The sequence below is a fragment of the Odocoileus virginianus genome, chromosome 21 (genome assembly GCF_023699985.2).
Source record: "Odocoileus virginianus isolate 20LAN1187 ecotype Illinois chromosome 21, Ovbor_1.2, whole genome shotgun sequence".
NCBI lineage: Eukaryota > Metazoa > Chordata > Mammalia > Artiodactyla > Cervidae > Odocoileus > Odocoileus virginianus.
This window is the reverse complement of record NC_069694.1, coordinates 47198492-47214549: the sequence shown is the minus strand read 5'-3', so window position 1 is coordinate 47214549 and position 16058 is coordinate 47198492. Positions and strand designations below refer to the sequence as shown.

Below are 16058 nucleotides of genomic sequence, written 5' to 3'. Positions count from 1 at the left end.
TGACTGTGCTTCCCTGACCCTCAATTCTGGCTCCCAGATAAGACCAGCTGTAAGATGTCACATTTGCAATGAGGTACCTTGGCAAGGTCATCTTTTAGCTTGTTGTACTGTACCACATCAAAATGCTGCTGCTTTGATCTCTTATGGAAGAAGTGAAGAAACTGCCTACTTTTTACAGCTGAGTAAGTGTAATCCTAAAAAAAAAAGGCAAAGCAAAACAGAACATGCTTTAAATGAACATAATACCTCAGCAAGCAAGACACTTGTCTTAGCAACAACAAAGCAAAGGAAGGCACATCAGTAAAATATTTGCCATATTTGTAGCCATCACAGCCAGCATAAGGCAATGCAAGTGAAACATTTAGTCTCACTTGAGATCAGCTGTTTCTTTCAAAAGCAAGCAAGCAGGGAAGAGAAATCACACATGCAGGGATAGAAAAGAGGAAATGGAAAATGGACATTTTTGGCAAAACAAGACAAAGCTAAAGTTACTGGGTGGTTTGAATTATAAACAGGGCACAGAGTATACAAATTTGATGTGTGTATCTCAAAGGAGGAGTTTAAGTTGCACTATATTTCTCTAGAGGTTATACACACTTTCTCTGTGCTAATATAAATCTCCATCCTCTGGAAAAACAACAAAATTTAACAGCTGATAAGAACCCAGGTAGCAGTCATTCAGTAAGAAAGAAGGTTTTTTTTGCTCATTACTTGATTTGAATGAGGAATTATTTACAAAAGACATTATAACTTAAACCATTTTCTAAACAAACTACTTACCTGTCGAGTGACTATAAAGTATGCAAAAAAGACCATGGAATTTGCAAACGTGATGAAGTATGTGACTGGTTCCATGATATCCCAGGAGTACACCCACCAGGTGAGCCAGGCCATTGCTCCGCCCTGAACGGACAGCATCGCTAATCCAGCCCACAGGAGTCCACTGATCTTGGCTTCTGAGCGAGCTTCAATTCTAGCTTTCATCTGAGCAAAAATCAAATGACTGTTGTTTACAGTGCACCAACTTGAAAAAAAAAAAAAAAACCAGAAGGAGTGAAAGTAATACATATCTGCATTAAAGAGGTAAGATTTGTGAAAAATCAATTTATGAAACATGTACGTTCATGAGTGATCACCTATTTCCAAATCAATTCATTAGTCAACCATTTTTTAAATAATAATGTTAATACCTGGTCATGGAAAAAATTTAGTACAGAAGGGTATACAATGAAAAACTCAAAGTCATCTTCTAAAACCTAACTAAAATTATGTCTACTTTCTTTGACCCGGCAATTTCACTTCTGTGTATCCTACAGGTAATACTTGCACACACACGATTCATTATAGGTTCATTCTGAAGGGTAAAACACCAAAAGCTATCAATTTTTCATCAAGCTATCATGCAGCTTTAGTGAGAAGGCTCTCTAGGTACAATATGGAAATCTTTCCTGGATATACTGTCAGTGAAAAAAGGTGAGACTAGTGTACAACAGCATATACTCTTTACTGGAGAAGGGAACAAAATCATATATTTACATTTTACATTTGTTTGTACACAGATAAAGTCTGGAATGATTCACGGTTCAGGGATATGGTACTGGGAGGACAGTAGGAAGAAAACTTTCCATTTGCCATTTTTTTAGATTTTTGAATCTTAACACAAGTGAAATGTATTACCAACTCTTTAAAAAGGAAAGAAAAAATGAAAATGTGGGTGTGCTTAGTTATCAGTCGTGTCCGACTCTGCGACCCCATGGACTGGAGCCTTCCAGGCTCCTCTGTCCATGGGGATTCTCCAGGCAAGAATACTGCAGTAGGTTGCCATAGCCTTCCCTCCAGGGTATCTTCCCAACCCACGGATCAAACCCAGGTCCTCCACGTTGCAGGCAGATTCTCTACCGTCTGAACTACCAGGGAAGCCCAAAAATGTGGGTACACAATCCAAAAACAAAGTCCCTCTCTCTGGCATCCCCTAAATATCCTTAGAGCTAATTACCATCAAAAGTTTCCCTGTATAGAACAGGGAACTATATTCAGTATCCTGTGAAAGTCTCTCAATCATGTCTGACTCTCTGCAACCCCATGGACTATATAGTCCATGGAATTCTCCAGCCCAGAACACTGGAGTGGGTAGCCTTTCCCTTCTCCAGGAGATCTTCCCAACCCAGGGCTTGAACCCAGGTCTCCCGCACTGCAGGCGGGTTTTTTACCAGCTGAGCCATAAGGGAAGCCCAAGAATACCAGAGTGGGTAGCCTATCCCTTCATAGTTCTATGTCCTGTGACAAACTATAATAGAAAAGAATATAAAAAAGAATGTGTGTATATATATATATATACACACACACACATATATACTACTGAATCACTTGGCTGTACAACAGAGATTAACATGATACTGTAAATCAATATACTTCAATAAAACATTTTTCCTACCTCCAGAAACTCTTTATTCATACACAAAGATACACATATACCTACCCATTTTTAAAAATCACAAATAGGAACAGAGATTTTAAAAAATGCATTTTTCCCTTGAAACAGACTCCTGCCCCTCCTCCCTAGAAAAGTTTGTGGGTTTTTTTTCTTCCGCCACTGATTAACTTCAGATGTTAGGAAGCCACTGCTAATTTTCCAGTTGCAATTCAGTTGAGCAGTTGAGCAGAGTGGGAGTGGAGGGCCTATTGTCTTAAAAAAATAAACAATGGTAGTGCTCCAGCTAGTGCATTGCAGTTAATCTTACACTCAGTTCCTGAGGCACTGGCCCATCCACAGAGAGAACGCACAACAGAGTTTAAGATGGCAGCCCGGAGTCAGACTGCCAGAGTTCAAGCTCTCCTCCACATATTAGCTATGTACCTTTGCTGCCTTAGTTTCCTCATGCAAAGGATGAGGCTGATAATACCGAATGCACAGGTTCACTGCGAGGATTAAAGGAGAAAATAAACCTATGTGAAGCTTCAGAAAAACGCTCACATGGAGCAGTTATACCAACATTGGGTATTAACATCTCATGGGCAGAGGAGGCTGGCAGGCTACAGTCCATTGGGTCGCTAAAGAGTCAGACATGACTTTGTGACTAAATGATGATTATTTACGAACAGACTCGAACGAGATGCTTCCAAACCTGCTCGAGGGGCTGCAGCTGTCCCTTCAGGTGGTCAATTTTCTCCAGCAGATGGTGCTCTCTCTTCTTCTGAAACTCTTCTAAATGCAAGGCGGTGAACAGTCTGTAAACCAACGATTTCATGTTTTCCATCTCAGTAGCCTGCTCGCTGCTCACTTTTTCTGAGAAAAGACAACACAAAGGAAACGTGAGGCAGTCACCACGTCTTTTCCACAGGGAACCAAATCTGAGTCCCATGGCTGGCTGCCTGGGCGCTCCCCACTCCTTGGAGGGCATCTGATATCGGCCTTTATTCCTGTCTCAGGTGATTCCATTCATTTCTTTCTGAATGATAATGACCAGACAGTAGGTTTAAAATTCACTGTTTCTTTTTTTCTTTTATAATATGACCAGAACTGTCTCTTTTTTTAAAAAAGAGGAAGAGTAATACAGGAAAAAAGAGTATCCATCTACCAGAACCCAGGTAAATACCTCACCTGAGTTTGTAACACATCAGTTTACAGGTTCACTTTTATATCTGTGTTAACCTAAGATCCTTCTTAACCCTCAACTCTCTATCCAAAATCATTTTAGGGTCCACTGGGGAGGGAAGCTGGTGTACAAACATGTAAACAACAGTACAATTATACATTTGAAAAGCAATTCAAGTACAAGTTATTTTCAATAAGATATAGATCTAAAGGGAATCACAGTTTCTGATTTTTTTAATTATTTAAATTTTTTCTTTTTAGAATTTTTAGAAATATTTTTCTTGGAGGTATCTTTAGAGAAAAGGCTGGTATCGGTGCTGGAGTATAAGATCAGCCTGAATCATCTAGTTACATGAGAAAGAAAGAAAATGTTTAAAAAGGGGCAAGCAAGTCACAAGGACATGGGAGCCAGTGATGTTCACACTGTACCAGATATGGTTAGCGGGAGGCCCTTCAGCTGGCTCCTGTGTCCTTATGACTTACTCCCATATTTGTCAGCATTTCCTTATTTTTTTTTACCGACATATACATAGTTGACATGATATTCTATCAGTTTCAGGTGTACAGCATGGTGATTCTGTATTTTTACATATTATACTCCATTAAACATTATTAGAAAATAATGGCTATGATGTTCTGTGCTGTATTCTTGCTTACTTTATACACGTAGTTTGTATGTCCTAATCCCCTCCCCTATCTTGCCTCTCGCCTTTTCTTTCTCCCTCACTAGTCACCACTCATTTGTTTTCCCTGTCTGTGAGTCTGCTTCTGTTTTGCTATATATATATATATATATGTATATAATCTGCTTTAGTATTTAGATTTCACATATAAGTGACATCATATAGTATGTGTCTTTGTCTGATTCAGCATAATACTCTCTAGGTCCATTCATGTTGCAGCAGATGGCGGAATTTCGTTTTTTTTTTTTATGGCTGAGCAATATTCATTCTTTTTTATGGCTGAGTAGACATTCCAAAATGTCTACTGAGGTCTGAGTATATACAGCAATATTCCTATATATACACACACATCTGTTGGTGAACACTTGGGATGCTTCCATAACTTGGCTATTGTAATCAGTACTACTATGAACACTGGGGCGCATGTATCTTTTCCAGTTAGTGCTTTCATTTTTTTCCATATACATACCCGGAGTGGAATTGCTGGGGCATATGGGTGAATTTAACTCAGATGACCATTATATCTACTACTATGGGCAGGAATCCCTTAAAAGAAATGGAGTAGCCATCATGGTCAACAAGAGACTCCTAAATGCAGTACTTGAATGCAAGCTCAAAAACAACAGAATGATCTATGTTCGTTTCAAAGGCAAACCATTCAACATCACAGTAATCCAAGCCTATGCCCCAACCAGTAATGCTGAAGAAGCTGAAGTTGAATGGTTCTATGAAGACCTACAGGACCTTTTAGAACTAACACCCAAAAAAGATGTCCTTTTCATTATAGGGGACTGGAATGCAAAAGTAGGAAGTCAAGAAACACCTGGAGTGACAGACACATTTGGCCTTGGAGTACAGAATGAATGAGGGCAAAGGCTAACAGAGTTTTGCCAAGAGAATGCACTGGTCATAGCAAACACCCTCTTCCAACAACACAAGAGAAGACTCTACACATGGACATCACCAGATGGTCAACACCGAAATCAGATTGATTATATTCTTTGCAGCCAAAGATAGAGAAGCTCTATAAAGTCAGCAAAACAAGACCAGGAGCTGACTGTGGCTCAGATCATAAACTCCTTATTGCCAAATTCAGACTTAAACTGAAGAAAGTAGGGAAACCCACTAGACCATTCAGGTATGACCTAAATCAAATCCCTTATGACTACACAGTGGAAGTGAGAAATAGATTTAAGGGACTAGATCTGATAGACAGAGTGCCTAATGAACTATGGACAGAGGTTCGTGACATTGTACAGGAGACAGGGATCAAGACCAAGGAAAAGAAATGCAAAAAGGCAAAATGGTTGTCTGAGGAGGCCTTACAAATAGCTGTGAAAAGAAGTGAAAAGCAAAGGAGAAAAGGAAAGATATTCCCATTTGAATGCAGAGTTCCAAAGAATAGCCAGGAGAGATAAGAAAGCCTCAGCGATCAATGCAAAGAAATAGAGGAAAACAACGGAATGGGAAAGACTAGAGATCTGTTCAAGAAAATTAGAGATACCAAGGGAACATTTCAGGCAAAGATGGGTTCGATAAAGGACCGAAATGGTATGGACCTAGCAGAAGCAGAAGATATTAAAAAGAGGTGGCAAGAATACATAGAAGAACTGTACAAAAAATATCTTAACAACCCAGATAATCACAATGGTGTGATCACTCACCTAGAGCCAGACATCCTGGAATGTAAAGTCAAGTGGGCCTTAGAAAGCATCACTACGAACAAAGCTAGTGGATGTGATGGAATTCCAGTTGAGCTATTTCAAATCCTGAAAGATGATGCTGTTAAAGTGCTGCACTCAATATGCCAGCAAATTTGGAAAACTCATCAATGGCCACAGGACTGGAAAAGGTCAGTTTTCATTCCAATCCCTAAGAAAGGCAATGCCAAAGAATGCTCAAACTACCGCACAATTGAACTCATCTCACACACTAGTAAAGTAATGCTCAAAATTCTCCAAGCCAGGCTTCAGCAATACATGAACCGTGAACTCCCAGATGTTCAAGCTTGTTTTAGAAAAGGCCGAGGAACCAGAGATCAAATTGCCAATATCTGCAGGATCATCAAAAAAAAGCAAGAGAGTTCCAGAAAAACATCTATCTATTTCTGCTTTATTGACTACGCGAAAGCCTTCGACTGTGTGGATCACAATAAACTGTGGAAAATTCTGAAAGAGATGGGAATACCAGACCACCTTACCTGCATCTTGAGAAACCTATATGCAGGTCAGGAAGCAACAGTTAGAACTGGGCATGGAACAACAGACTGGTTTCAAATAGGAAAAGGAGTTCGTCAAGGCTGTATATTGTCACCCTGCTTATTTAACTTACATGCAGAGTACATCATGAGAAACGCTGGGCTGGAAGATGCACAAGCTGGAATCAAGATTGCCAGGAGAAATATCAATAACCTCAGATATGCAGATGACACCACCCTTATGGCAGAAAGTGAAGAGGAACTAAAAAGCCTCTTGATGAAAGTGAAGGAGGAACTGATGAAAGAAATCAAAGAGGACACAAACAAATGGAGAAATATACCGTGTTCATGGATTGGAAGAATCAATATTGTCAAAATGGCTATACTACCCAAAGCAATCTATAGATTCAATGCAATCCCTATCAAACTACCAACAGTATTTTTCACAGAACTAGAACAAATAATTTCACAATTTGTATGGAAATACAAAAAACCTCGAATAGCCAAAGTAATCCTGAGAAAGAAGAATGGAACTGGAGGAATCAATATGCCTGACTTCAGACTATACTACAAAGCCACAGTCATCAAGACAGTATGGTACTGGCACAAAGACAGAAATATAGATCAATGGAACAGAATAGAAAGCCCAGAGATAAATCCACGAACCTATGGTCACCTTATCTTCGACAAAGGAGGCAAGGATATACAATGGAAAAAAGACAACCTCTTTAACAAGTGGTGCTGGGAAAACTGGTCAACCACCTGTAAAAGAATGAAACTAGAACACTTTCTAACACCATACACAAAAATAAACTCAAAATGGATTAAAGATCTAAATGTAAAACCAGAAACTATCAAACTCCTAGAGGAGAAAATAGGCAAAACACTCTCCGACATAAATCACAGCAGGATCCTCTATGACCCACATCCCAGAATTTTAGAAATAAAAGCAAAAATAAACAAATGGGACCTAATGAAACTTAAAAGCTTTTGCACAACAAAGGAAACTATAAGCAAGGTGAAAAGACAGCCCTCAGATTGGGAGAAAATAATAGCAAACGAAGCAACAGACAAAGGATTAATCTCAAAAATATACAAGCAACTCCTCCAGCTCAACTCCAGAAAAATAAATGACCCAATCCAAAAATGGGCCAAAGAACTCAACAGACATTTCTCCAAGGAAGACATACAGATGGCTAACAAACACATGAAAAGATGCTCAACATCACTCATTATCAGAGAAATGCAAATCAAAACCACAATGAGGTACCATTACACTCCAGTTAGGATGGCTGCTATCCAAAAGTCTACAAGCAATAAATGCTGGAGAGGGTGTGGAGAAAAGGGAACCCTCTTACACTGTTGGTGGGAATGCAAATTAGTACAGCCACTATGGAAAACAGTGTGGAGATTTCTTAAAAAGCTGGAAATAGAACTGCCATATGACCCAGCAATCCCACTTCTGGGCATACACACCAAGGAAACCAGATCTGAAAGAGACACGTGCACCCCAATGTTCATCGCAGCACTGTTTATAATAGCCAGGACATGGAAGCAACCCAGATGCCCATCAGCAGACAAATGGATGAGGAAGCTGTGGTACATATACACCATGGAATATTACTCAGCCATTAAAAAGAATTCATTTGAATCAGTTCTAATGAGATGGATGAAACTGGAGCCCATTATACAGAGCGAAGTAAGCCAGAAAGATAAAGACCATTACAGTATACTAACACATATATATGGAATTTAGAAAGATGGTAACGATAACCCTATATGCAAAACAGAAAAAGAGACTCAGATGTATAGAACAGACTTGTGGACTCTGGGAGAAGGCGAGGGTGGGATGTTTCAAGAGAACAGCATTGAAACATGTATATTATCTAGGGTGAAACAGATCACCAGCCCAGGTTGGGTGCATGAGACAAGTGCTCGGGCCTGGTGCACTGGGAAGACCCAGAGGGATGGGGTGGAGAGGGAGGTGGGAGGGGGGACCGGGATGGGGAATACATGTAAATCCATGGCTAATTCATTTCAATGTATGACAAAAACCACTGCAATGATGTAAAGTAATTAGCCTCCAACTAATAAAAATAAATGGGAAAAAAAAAAAAAGAAAGTGAAGGAGGAGAGTGAAAAAGTTGGCTTAAAGCTCAACATTCATAAAACTAAGATCATGGCATCTGATCCCATCACTTCATGGCAGATAGATGGGGAGACAGTGGAAACAGTGTCAGACTTTATTTTTGGGGCTCCAAAATCACTGCAGATGGTGATTGCAGCCATGAAATTAAAAGACGCTTACTCCTTGGAAGGAAAGTTATGACCAACCTAGATAGCATATTAAAAAGCAGAGACATTACTTTGCCAACAAAGGTCCATCTGGTCAAGGCTATGGTTTTTCCAGTGGTCATGTGTGGATGTGAGAGTTGGACTGTGAAGAAAGCTTAGCACCGAAAAATTGATGCTTTTGAACTGTGGTGTTGGAGAAGACTCTTGAGAGTCCCTTGGACTGCAAAGAGATCCAACTGGTCCATTCTAAAGGAAATCAGTCCTGGGTGTTCACTGGAAGGACTGATGCTGAAGCTGAAACTCCAGTACTTTGGCCACCTCATGTGAAGAGCTGACTCATTGGAAAAGACCCTGATGCTGGGAGGGATTGGGGGCAGGAGGAGAAGAGGGTGACAGAGGATGAGATAGCTGGATGGCATCACCGACTGATGGGCACGAGTTTGAGTAAATTCCGGGAGTTGGTGATGGACAGGGAGGCCTGGCGTGCTGTAATTCATGGGGTTGCAAAGAGTCGGACACGACTGAGCGACTGAACTCAACTGAATGCTAGGTGCTAGTCCTATTTTTAGCTTTTTAAGGAACCTCCACACTGTTTTCCAAATGCCTGCCCTGATTTACACTCCTACCAACAGTGCACAATGGTTGGTTCCCTTTTCTCCACATCCTTGCCAACATTTGTTATCTGTAGACTTTTTGATGACAGTCTGTCTTGACAGGTGTAAAGTGATATTGCATTGTTTGATCTGCATTTCTCTAATAATTAGTCATGTTGAGCATCTTTTCATGTGCCTATTGGCCATCTGTATGTCTTCTTTGGAAAAATGTCTACTGAGGTCTTTCACTCATTTTCCATTTGCATGAAATATCTTTTTCCATCCCTTACTTTCAATCTGTATGTGTCTTTAGCTCTGAAGTGAGTCTCTTGTAGGCCACATACAAAAGATTCTTATCTTTTTTAATCCAATCAGCTGCCCTATGTCTTTTGATTGGAGCAGTCAGTCCATTGACATTTAAAGTAATTATTGATAAGTATGCACTTATTGCCATTTTATTACTTGTTTTCCAATTGTTTTTGTGATTCTTCACTTTTTTATTTTATCTAAGTCACCTCCTCCACCCCTCTCCATTCCCTTGGCACCTGTTGATGATTCTTGCCAGAATTTGGCTGCAATATAATGATTTTTCAACTACAGCAGCCCTCCCATATTTACCAGTCAGAACCTGGCGTTATAATTATAAACATGGGCCCTACCTTACATGTTGATTTACTTGTCTCATCATCTGTTTATTAAGGCATAGACTCACTATTCATCCTACCCTCAGCAGTCCACAATCATAGTTTAACTGAGAGCAGAATCCTCTGGAGCCAATACAGGCAAGAACACTAAACTACAACTGTTGAAATGATGGAGGTTCAGTGCTGACTAGTTTGAGAAATAAACACACTCACATTCATGAGTTTTATCTCCAACAGTCCCATCAGGTTCTCACAGTGGAGGTCAGAGATCTGCTTCTAGCAGACAGAGCAGAAAATTAACCATTCTCAAGTAGCCCTGAGCATTACTTTCTCTATACCTAGGAAATAACCAGTTGACCCTCAAATAACGTGGGGGTTAGGAGTACCGACTCCCCACGCAGTCAAAACTGCGCATATAACTTCATAGCTGGCCCTCAGTATCCACGATTCTGTGGACTCAGCCAACTGTGGACCACGCAGTACTGCAGTGCTCACTGAAACACATCTGCGTGTGAGTGGACCCACGCAGTTCTAACCTGTGCTGTTCAAGGAGTCACTGTGCTCTCCCAGAGCCTAATTTGGCCTGGAGGAAGGGCAGTTAGCCAACTCCAGGCCCCTCTAACCTTCCTGTCTCATATTGGAAAGAGAAAAAAAAAGATAAACTCTTCTGAAGGTCACAGCACAGTAATCCTGGCCCAGTAAAAACCCTGAGATTAATCAGAAGATTACAGACTGCTTCTCCTCCCCAATACCTTAGCATTACATCAACAGGGCTCCAGTTCTGTCCATGACACAGACTCTACTTAAGTAAGAATTTCTGGAGAAACTTGAACACAACAGGGGAGAGAAAAACAGAGACACGAGAAGAAATCGAAGCCCCTGACACCTAGAGCTATAGCAAGCAGCTGAACTCCTGGTCAGACTCACACAGCACCTCACAAGAGAGACCTACTTGCTTCAGCTTCTATTTTCAGTAATATCATGTCCAGCTTTCAGCAAAAAATCACAAAGCAGGTAAAAGGCAAGGAAAAAACCATCTAAAGAAACAAGGCAAGCATCAGAATCTGATATGGTAGGGATTTTGGAATTATGAGACCAGGAAATTAAGACAGATGTGACTAATATGGTAAGGCAACATGCAAGAACAGGTTTAGCAATGACTTTTTAGATCCAACACCCAAAGCAGAGTCCACCTAAGAGATAACTGATAAACTCAGCTTCATTAAACAAAACCTCTCCTCCTCAAAAGACAATGACGAGCACGTGAGAAACAGTGGGAGAAACATCTGCACAACAGAGATCTGATAGCGGACTGTTGCCCAAGACACACAAAGAAACCTTACTCAACAGCATGCTTAAACAGCGGGTCAGAGGCTTGAGCAGACACCACACCAAACAAGGCATACAGACAGCAAGTAAACATGTGAAGTATGTTATCAGGAAAGCGCAGACAAACAGTGGACTGCTGCTACTTCACACCTTTAAGAAAGGCCAAAATCCAAGACACTGGCAACACTAAACTCTGGCAAAGATGTGGAGCAGCAGCCACTCTGATTCACTGCTGCTGGGAACACACAATGGTGCAGCTCGTGAGGAAGAGAGTCTACCAGTTCCTTACACAACGACATACCTGCCTTATGTGGGCAGTCATGCTCCCTGGCATTTAACCAAACAAACTGAGAAAGTATGTCCACATACAAACCTGCATACACATTTATAGCCATTTTATTTGTAATGATCAAGACTTGGAAACCTCCAAGATATCCCTCAGTAGGTGAACAGATACATAACCTATGATACACCTAGGCAATGGAATAATAGCGCTCAGAAGAAATGAACTGTAAAGCCATGAAAAGACAAGAAAACTTAAATGTATACTACTCAGTGAAAGAAGCCAGTCTGGAAAAAAGCTACCTGTTGTACCATTTCAACTATACAACAGTCTGGAAAGGCAAAACTATGGAGACAGTAAAAAGATCGGAAAACAACAATAAAACAAATAGCAAGTACTGTATAGCACAGGGAACTACACTTAATATCCTGTAATAATCTATCATGGAAAAGAATCTCATTCATACACACACACACATAACTGAGTCATTTTGTGGAACTCTGAAACACTGTAAATCAACTACAGTTCAGTAATAAAATAAAGCCTTAAAAACCCAAGAAAATATACAATACCAAGAGCAAACCATAATGAAAAGTGTGGACCTGGAGTGATAATGATGTTTCAATGTAGGTTCATGACTAAAAACAAATGTTCCATTCTGGTTTTTACAGTAGGGGAGTCTGGGGCGCGGTGGGTACATTAGTATACAGGGCTTCTGTACCATATCCTCAATCTTGCTATGAACTTGAAACTGCCCTTTAAAAAATAAAGTAAAGCCTACTTTAAAAAAAAGTCTTAAAAACTGTGCAAGAGTATACACTTGAATTCATGATTTTCAGGTCAACTTCTTCTTAACTCAATAATGTCAAATTAAGCATTCAAGATCCTAGAAAGAAGTCTTAAAAGTGTAAAAAGAGTATGTGAGACTACATTAAGACCTGACACCCAACTTCAACCGATCATTTCTACCCTTGCTAGAAAAGCTTAAATATTGGTTCTCCAAAGCCTTCTTGGTCATTAAGTTAATTAAAAAGATTCTCAGGATAAGCCTGCTCCCTGAAAAGGGCCCATAGCAACAGGGAAATGTTAAGATAGTTCATAGCTGTGCTTCTTACCTTTCTTAGGGCACTGTACATCATATGTTATTTTATCAATAACAAGTTTAAAATCACTCATTAGCAAAATTTCCATCAAGGTTGAAGCTGCAATTTCAGTGCCATCTGAAAATGCAAAAATATGTCCTTGTTTTAGAATAATAACCATTTTTCAACATATGGAAAAACACTAATCCAGGTTTTTATAATACAGTAGTGTACATTTGCCTTTTTGGGTGGGCAGAAGCTCCCCAATACCCAATACTGTTCCCACTGGGAGTAATCCTCCCAATACTGCCCATTACACTGGACCAAGATGAACAAGCAGACACCCCATCGCCCACCCTCTGTCAGCAGGGCTGGGGTTCAGACTGATGTTCCTGGTGAGACTGTTCCTACAGACAGTCACGTACAGATTCCGAGGTGGGAGGCAGGAACGGTGGAGGTGGAGGCTGGGGGACGGGGTGGCAGCAGCAAAGCCCGTCAACCATTCCCAGGCTAGCTTCTTCACCCACGGCCTTCTGCGGCTCCTGTCCTCTTCTGAGCTTGGTTTTCTGTCAGTTTCAGTCAGAAAGCCTGCTGACACACTCCTCAGCTCAGCCAGTGTCCATCTCTGTGGCTTATAGCCAAACCCCTGACTTCGTGGTGGAGGAACACAGGTAGTAACATCTTTTAAAAGCCCACCTTTCTCTTAGTTTTTTCAAACTTCTTTGTGGCTTAACTGGTAAAGAATCCACCTGCAAATGTGGGAGACATGGGTTTGATCCCTTGGTTGGGGAGACCCCTGGGAGAAGGGAAAGGCTACCCACTCCAGTATTTTGGCCTGGAGAATTCCACAGACTATACAGTCCATGGGGTCGCAAAGAGTAGGACACCACTGAGCAACTTTCACTTTCCCTGGTGGCTTAGACAGTAAAGAATCTGCCTGCAGTGAGGGAGACCCAGGTTCAATCCCTGGGTTGGGAAGATCCCCTGGAGAAGGAAATGCAACCCACTCCAGTATTCTTGCTTGGAGAATCCTATGGACAGAGGAGCCTTAGTGGGCTACAGTCCACGGGGTCACAGTCAGACGCGACTGAGTGACTAACACTTTTCCTTTATTTCTAATTACTAAAGGTGAGTGATTTGTATTGTTTAAACCACCTCAAACCACCACCACACAGGGCTCCCTCCCTTTCTAGCTTAGGAAAGAGGAAAAGAGGCAAAATTGTTTCAGGAGTAAACATGCATTTATGTGGTATGTTTTAAAGAGGTGGAGAGAGGCAGGAGAGATTCTAATAGTGATTTCAAATATCCTAGGAACATTTCAGAAAAAAAAAATCTAGGAAAATTTAAAAGTCAGTGTGCTTGGCACAGCTTCCTATGTAGCCTAGCTATTGTTATATTTTTGAAGTTTAATGTAACCCAGGGGTTAAGATTCAAACTCACTGAATAATAAGCAAAAAAACATCTTGGGAGGGGTTTCTCTATCATTATTCTTTCAGAATAGTCTACACATAATTACCTGATATAAAGTCCAAGACGTATATTTTCGCCTGGCCTGGCATTTGCTTGGCTGCATTCAACCAGAGAGGTTTCAGCTACATTAATATGCATGGTAACAGTAACACTGCTAGTAAAATAAGGAGGAACCCAGATGCCTGCCTCCTGTCTGGTTCTCAGCAGTTCTTTTGTTCCAGAAGGCAGCAAGTCAAGTCTGCACCTGGGTCTGTTCCTAGAATTTGGCTGTTTGGGTTCCTGTTCATCAGCTGTGGTGAGATCATCTTCCCAGGAATTGCCAAATAACTCAGCCCACGTTATGGGCAAAACTGTGACAAGCTTAGAACACTCTTTTCAAGCCCAAATTAAATGCTGGCAAATTCCACCCACAGAAACTCTTAAAAAAAAAAAAAATCAGCAACACACCAAATCCGTTTTATCTGATTTGCAAGTGTCATTTAAAAATTTACATTTAAATGACTTCAAACCTGCTCCTTAAAATATTATAATAAGAAGAAATCAGCTGAGTATGATTTCTCAATTGAAGTACTACATTCTCCTTTATACTAATACAGGATCAGCTAGAGACGGATATGAAACACTTTTAAGGAGCTCATGATACAGTGATGAATTTTTCACCTGTTCTTGGGCAAGTACTGATATGAACCCCAAGAACTCAGTCCAAAGAGCTTCTTTACTCTAAGAATTCTGGTGTTTCTCTGGCGCACACTCCAGACTTCAGGGGAGCACTGTGTGTGGTGCCCTTCTGAATTCTGCCTGTTCTGAGGAAGGCAGGCCTTGCCCATAGGGAAGCCCCAGGGGCTTTGCTCTTCCGTGGCTGGCAGGAATATGTCAAGGATGAAGTATTAGGTCATTGTGCCCACAGGGCTAAATCCTCACTTCCTGACCTTGGTTTTACCAGGAAGAAACTCCCCTTCCAGTTGAATCCAAAGTGCTTCCAGCAACCTACATGGAGGCTTTCCCTAGTCTGCCCCACCCCTCCTACCTGGATCCACTCCCTCCCTTTATGGCTGCCAGTGGGGTTAGCTCCCACCTGAGGGGCTCTGTCTGGAAAGCTCTTCTCCCATCCCTGTCCTATCTCTTCCAGGTCTTCACTCAAATGTGACCTTAGTGAGCACCTCCCCCAAACACACACACTCCCACGTCCCCACCACTCCGCTTTTTCACTGTAACTTATTATCTAATACATAAATTTAAAATTTATATAATTTATAAATTAAGTATTCAATTTATTTTGTTTCTTTCTCCTTGTAAAATGTTAGTTCCATAAGAACAGGAGTTCAATCTCTATTGTTCTTTGCGGTCTCTAGCATCTAGAACAAGGCCTGGCATGTGTTAGTGTAAAAAAGGATTAACACACGGGAACCTCAATTAAATAGAGTCTGGAGACCAGAAGGGGGCGCTCTCACACCTGTGAGGGCAGCACAGCCCGGCAGGAAGAGGCGCTCCTCTTCTTTCCCAGCAAGGACCCAGCCAATGGAAAGCCAGGGGCCCTTTGTCTGCTACTGTCCTCCCCACTTCCTTTCCTTCTACAGAAGCACCCTCCTTTCCTCGTCCTGCAAGTCCTCACACGTGGCTCGTGTGAGCGGCTGCAGACACTGAACTACAGTTTTCCACTATCTGCAATAAACCCACCTTTGCTGGAGAAATATCTGGCAGTCTGTTTGTTTCAGGTCAACATCTGTTAGGTGCTCAAAGTTTGTTCAGTAAATAAGTTCTTTAATCTCTACTCTTCCAACTTTTATATCTATCCCTTAATTGGTTCTGAACTTGGACAGGGAAGAAGAATGTTAATTTCCTTTCCAAAACTGTAATAGTAATCATTAACTTTTAAATAATATTACA

At 41.0% G+C, this 16058-nt stretch overlaps 1 protein-coding gene across 2 annotated transcripts in view; it reads right to left on the bottom strand.

Moving 5' to 3' along the window:
- MCUB (mitochondrial calcium uniporter dominant negative subunit beta) overlaps window positions 1–16058 on the bottom strand; it is a 104647-nt gene that overhangs the window by 3449 nt on the left and 85140 nt on the right. For both annotated transcript variants that reach the window (XM_070452268.1, XM_020887912.2), the window contains exons 4-7: window positions 12735–12839; window positions 3126–3286; window positions 781–984; window positions 78–194 (exon numbers count right to left, since the gene is read on the bottom strand). In XM_070452268.1, coding sequence (XP_070308369.1) covers window positions 78–194; window positions 781–984; window positions 3126–3286; window positions 12735–12839 — 587 coding nt within the window. The remainder of the gene's footprint in view (window positions 1–77; window positions 195–780; window positions 985–3125; window positions 3287–12734; window positions 12840–16058) is intronic.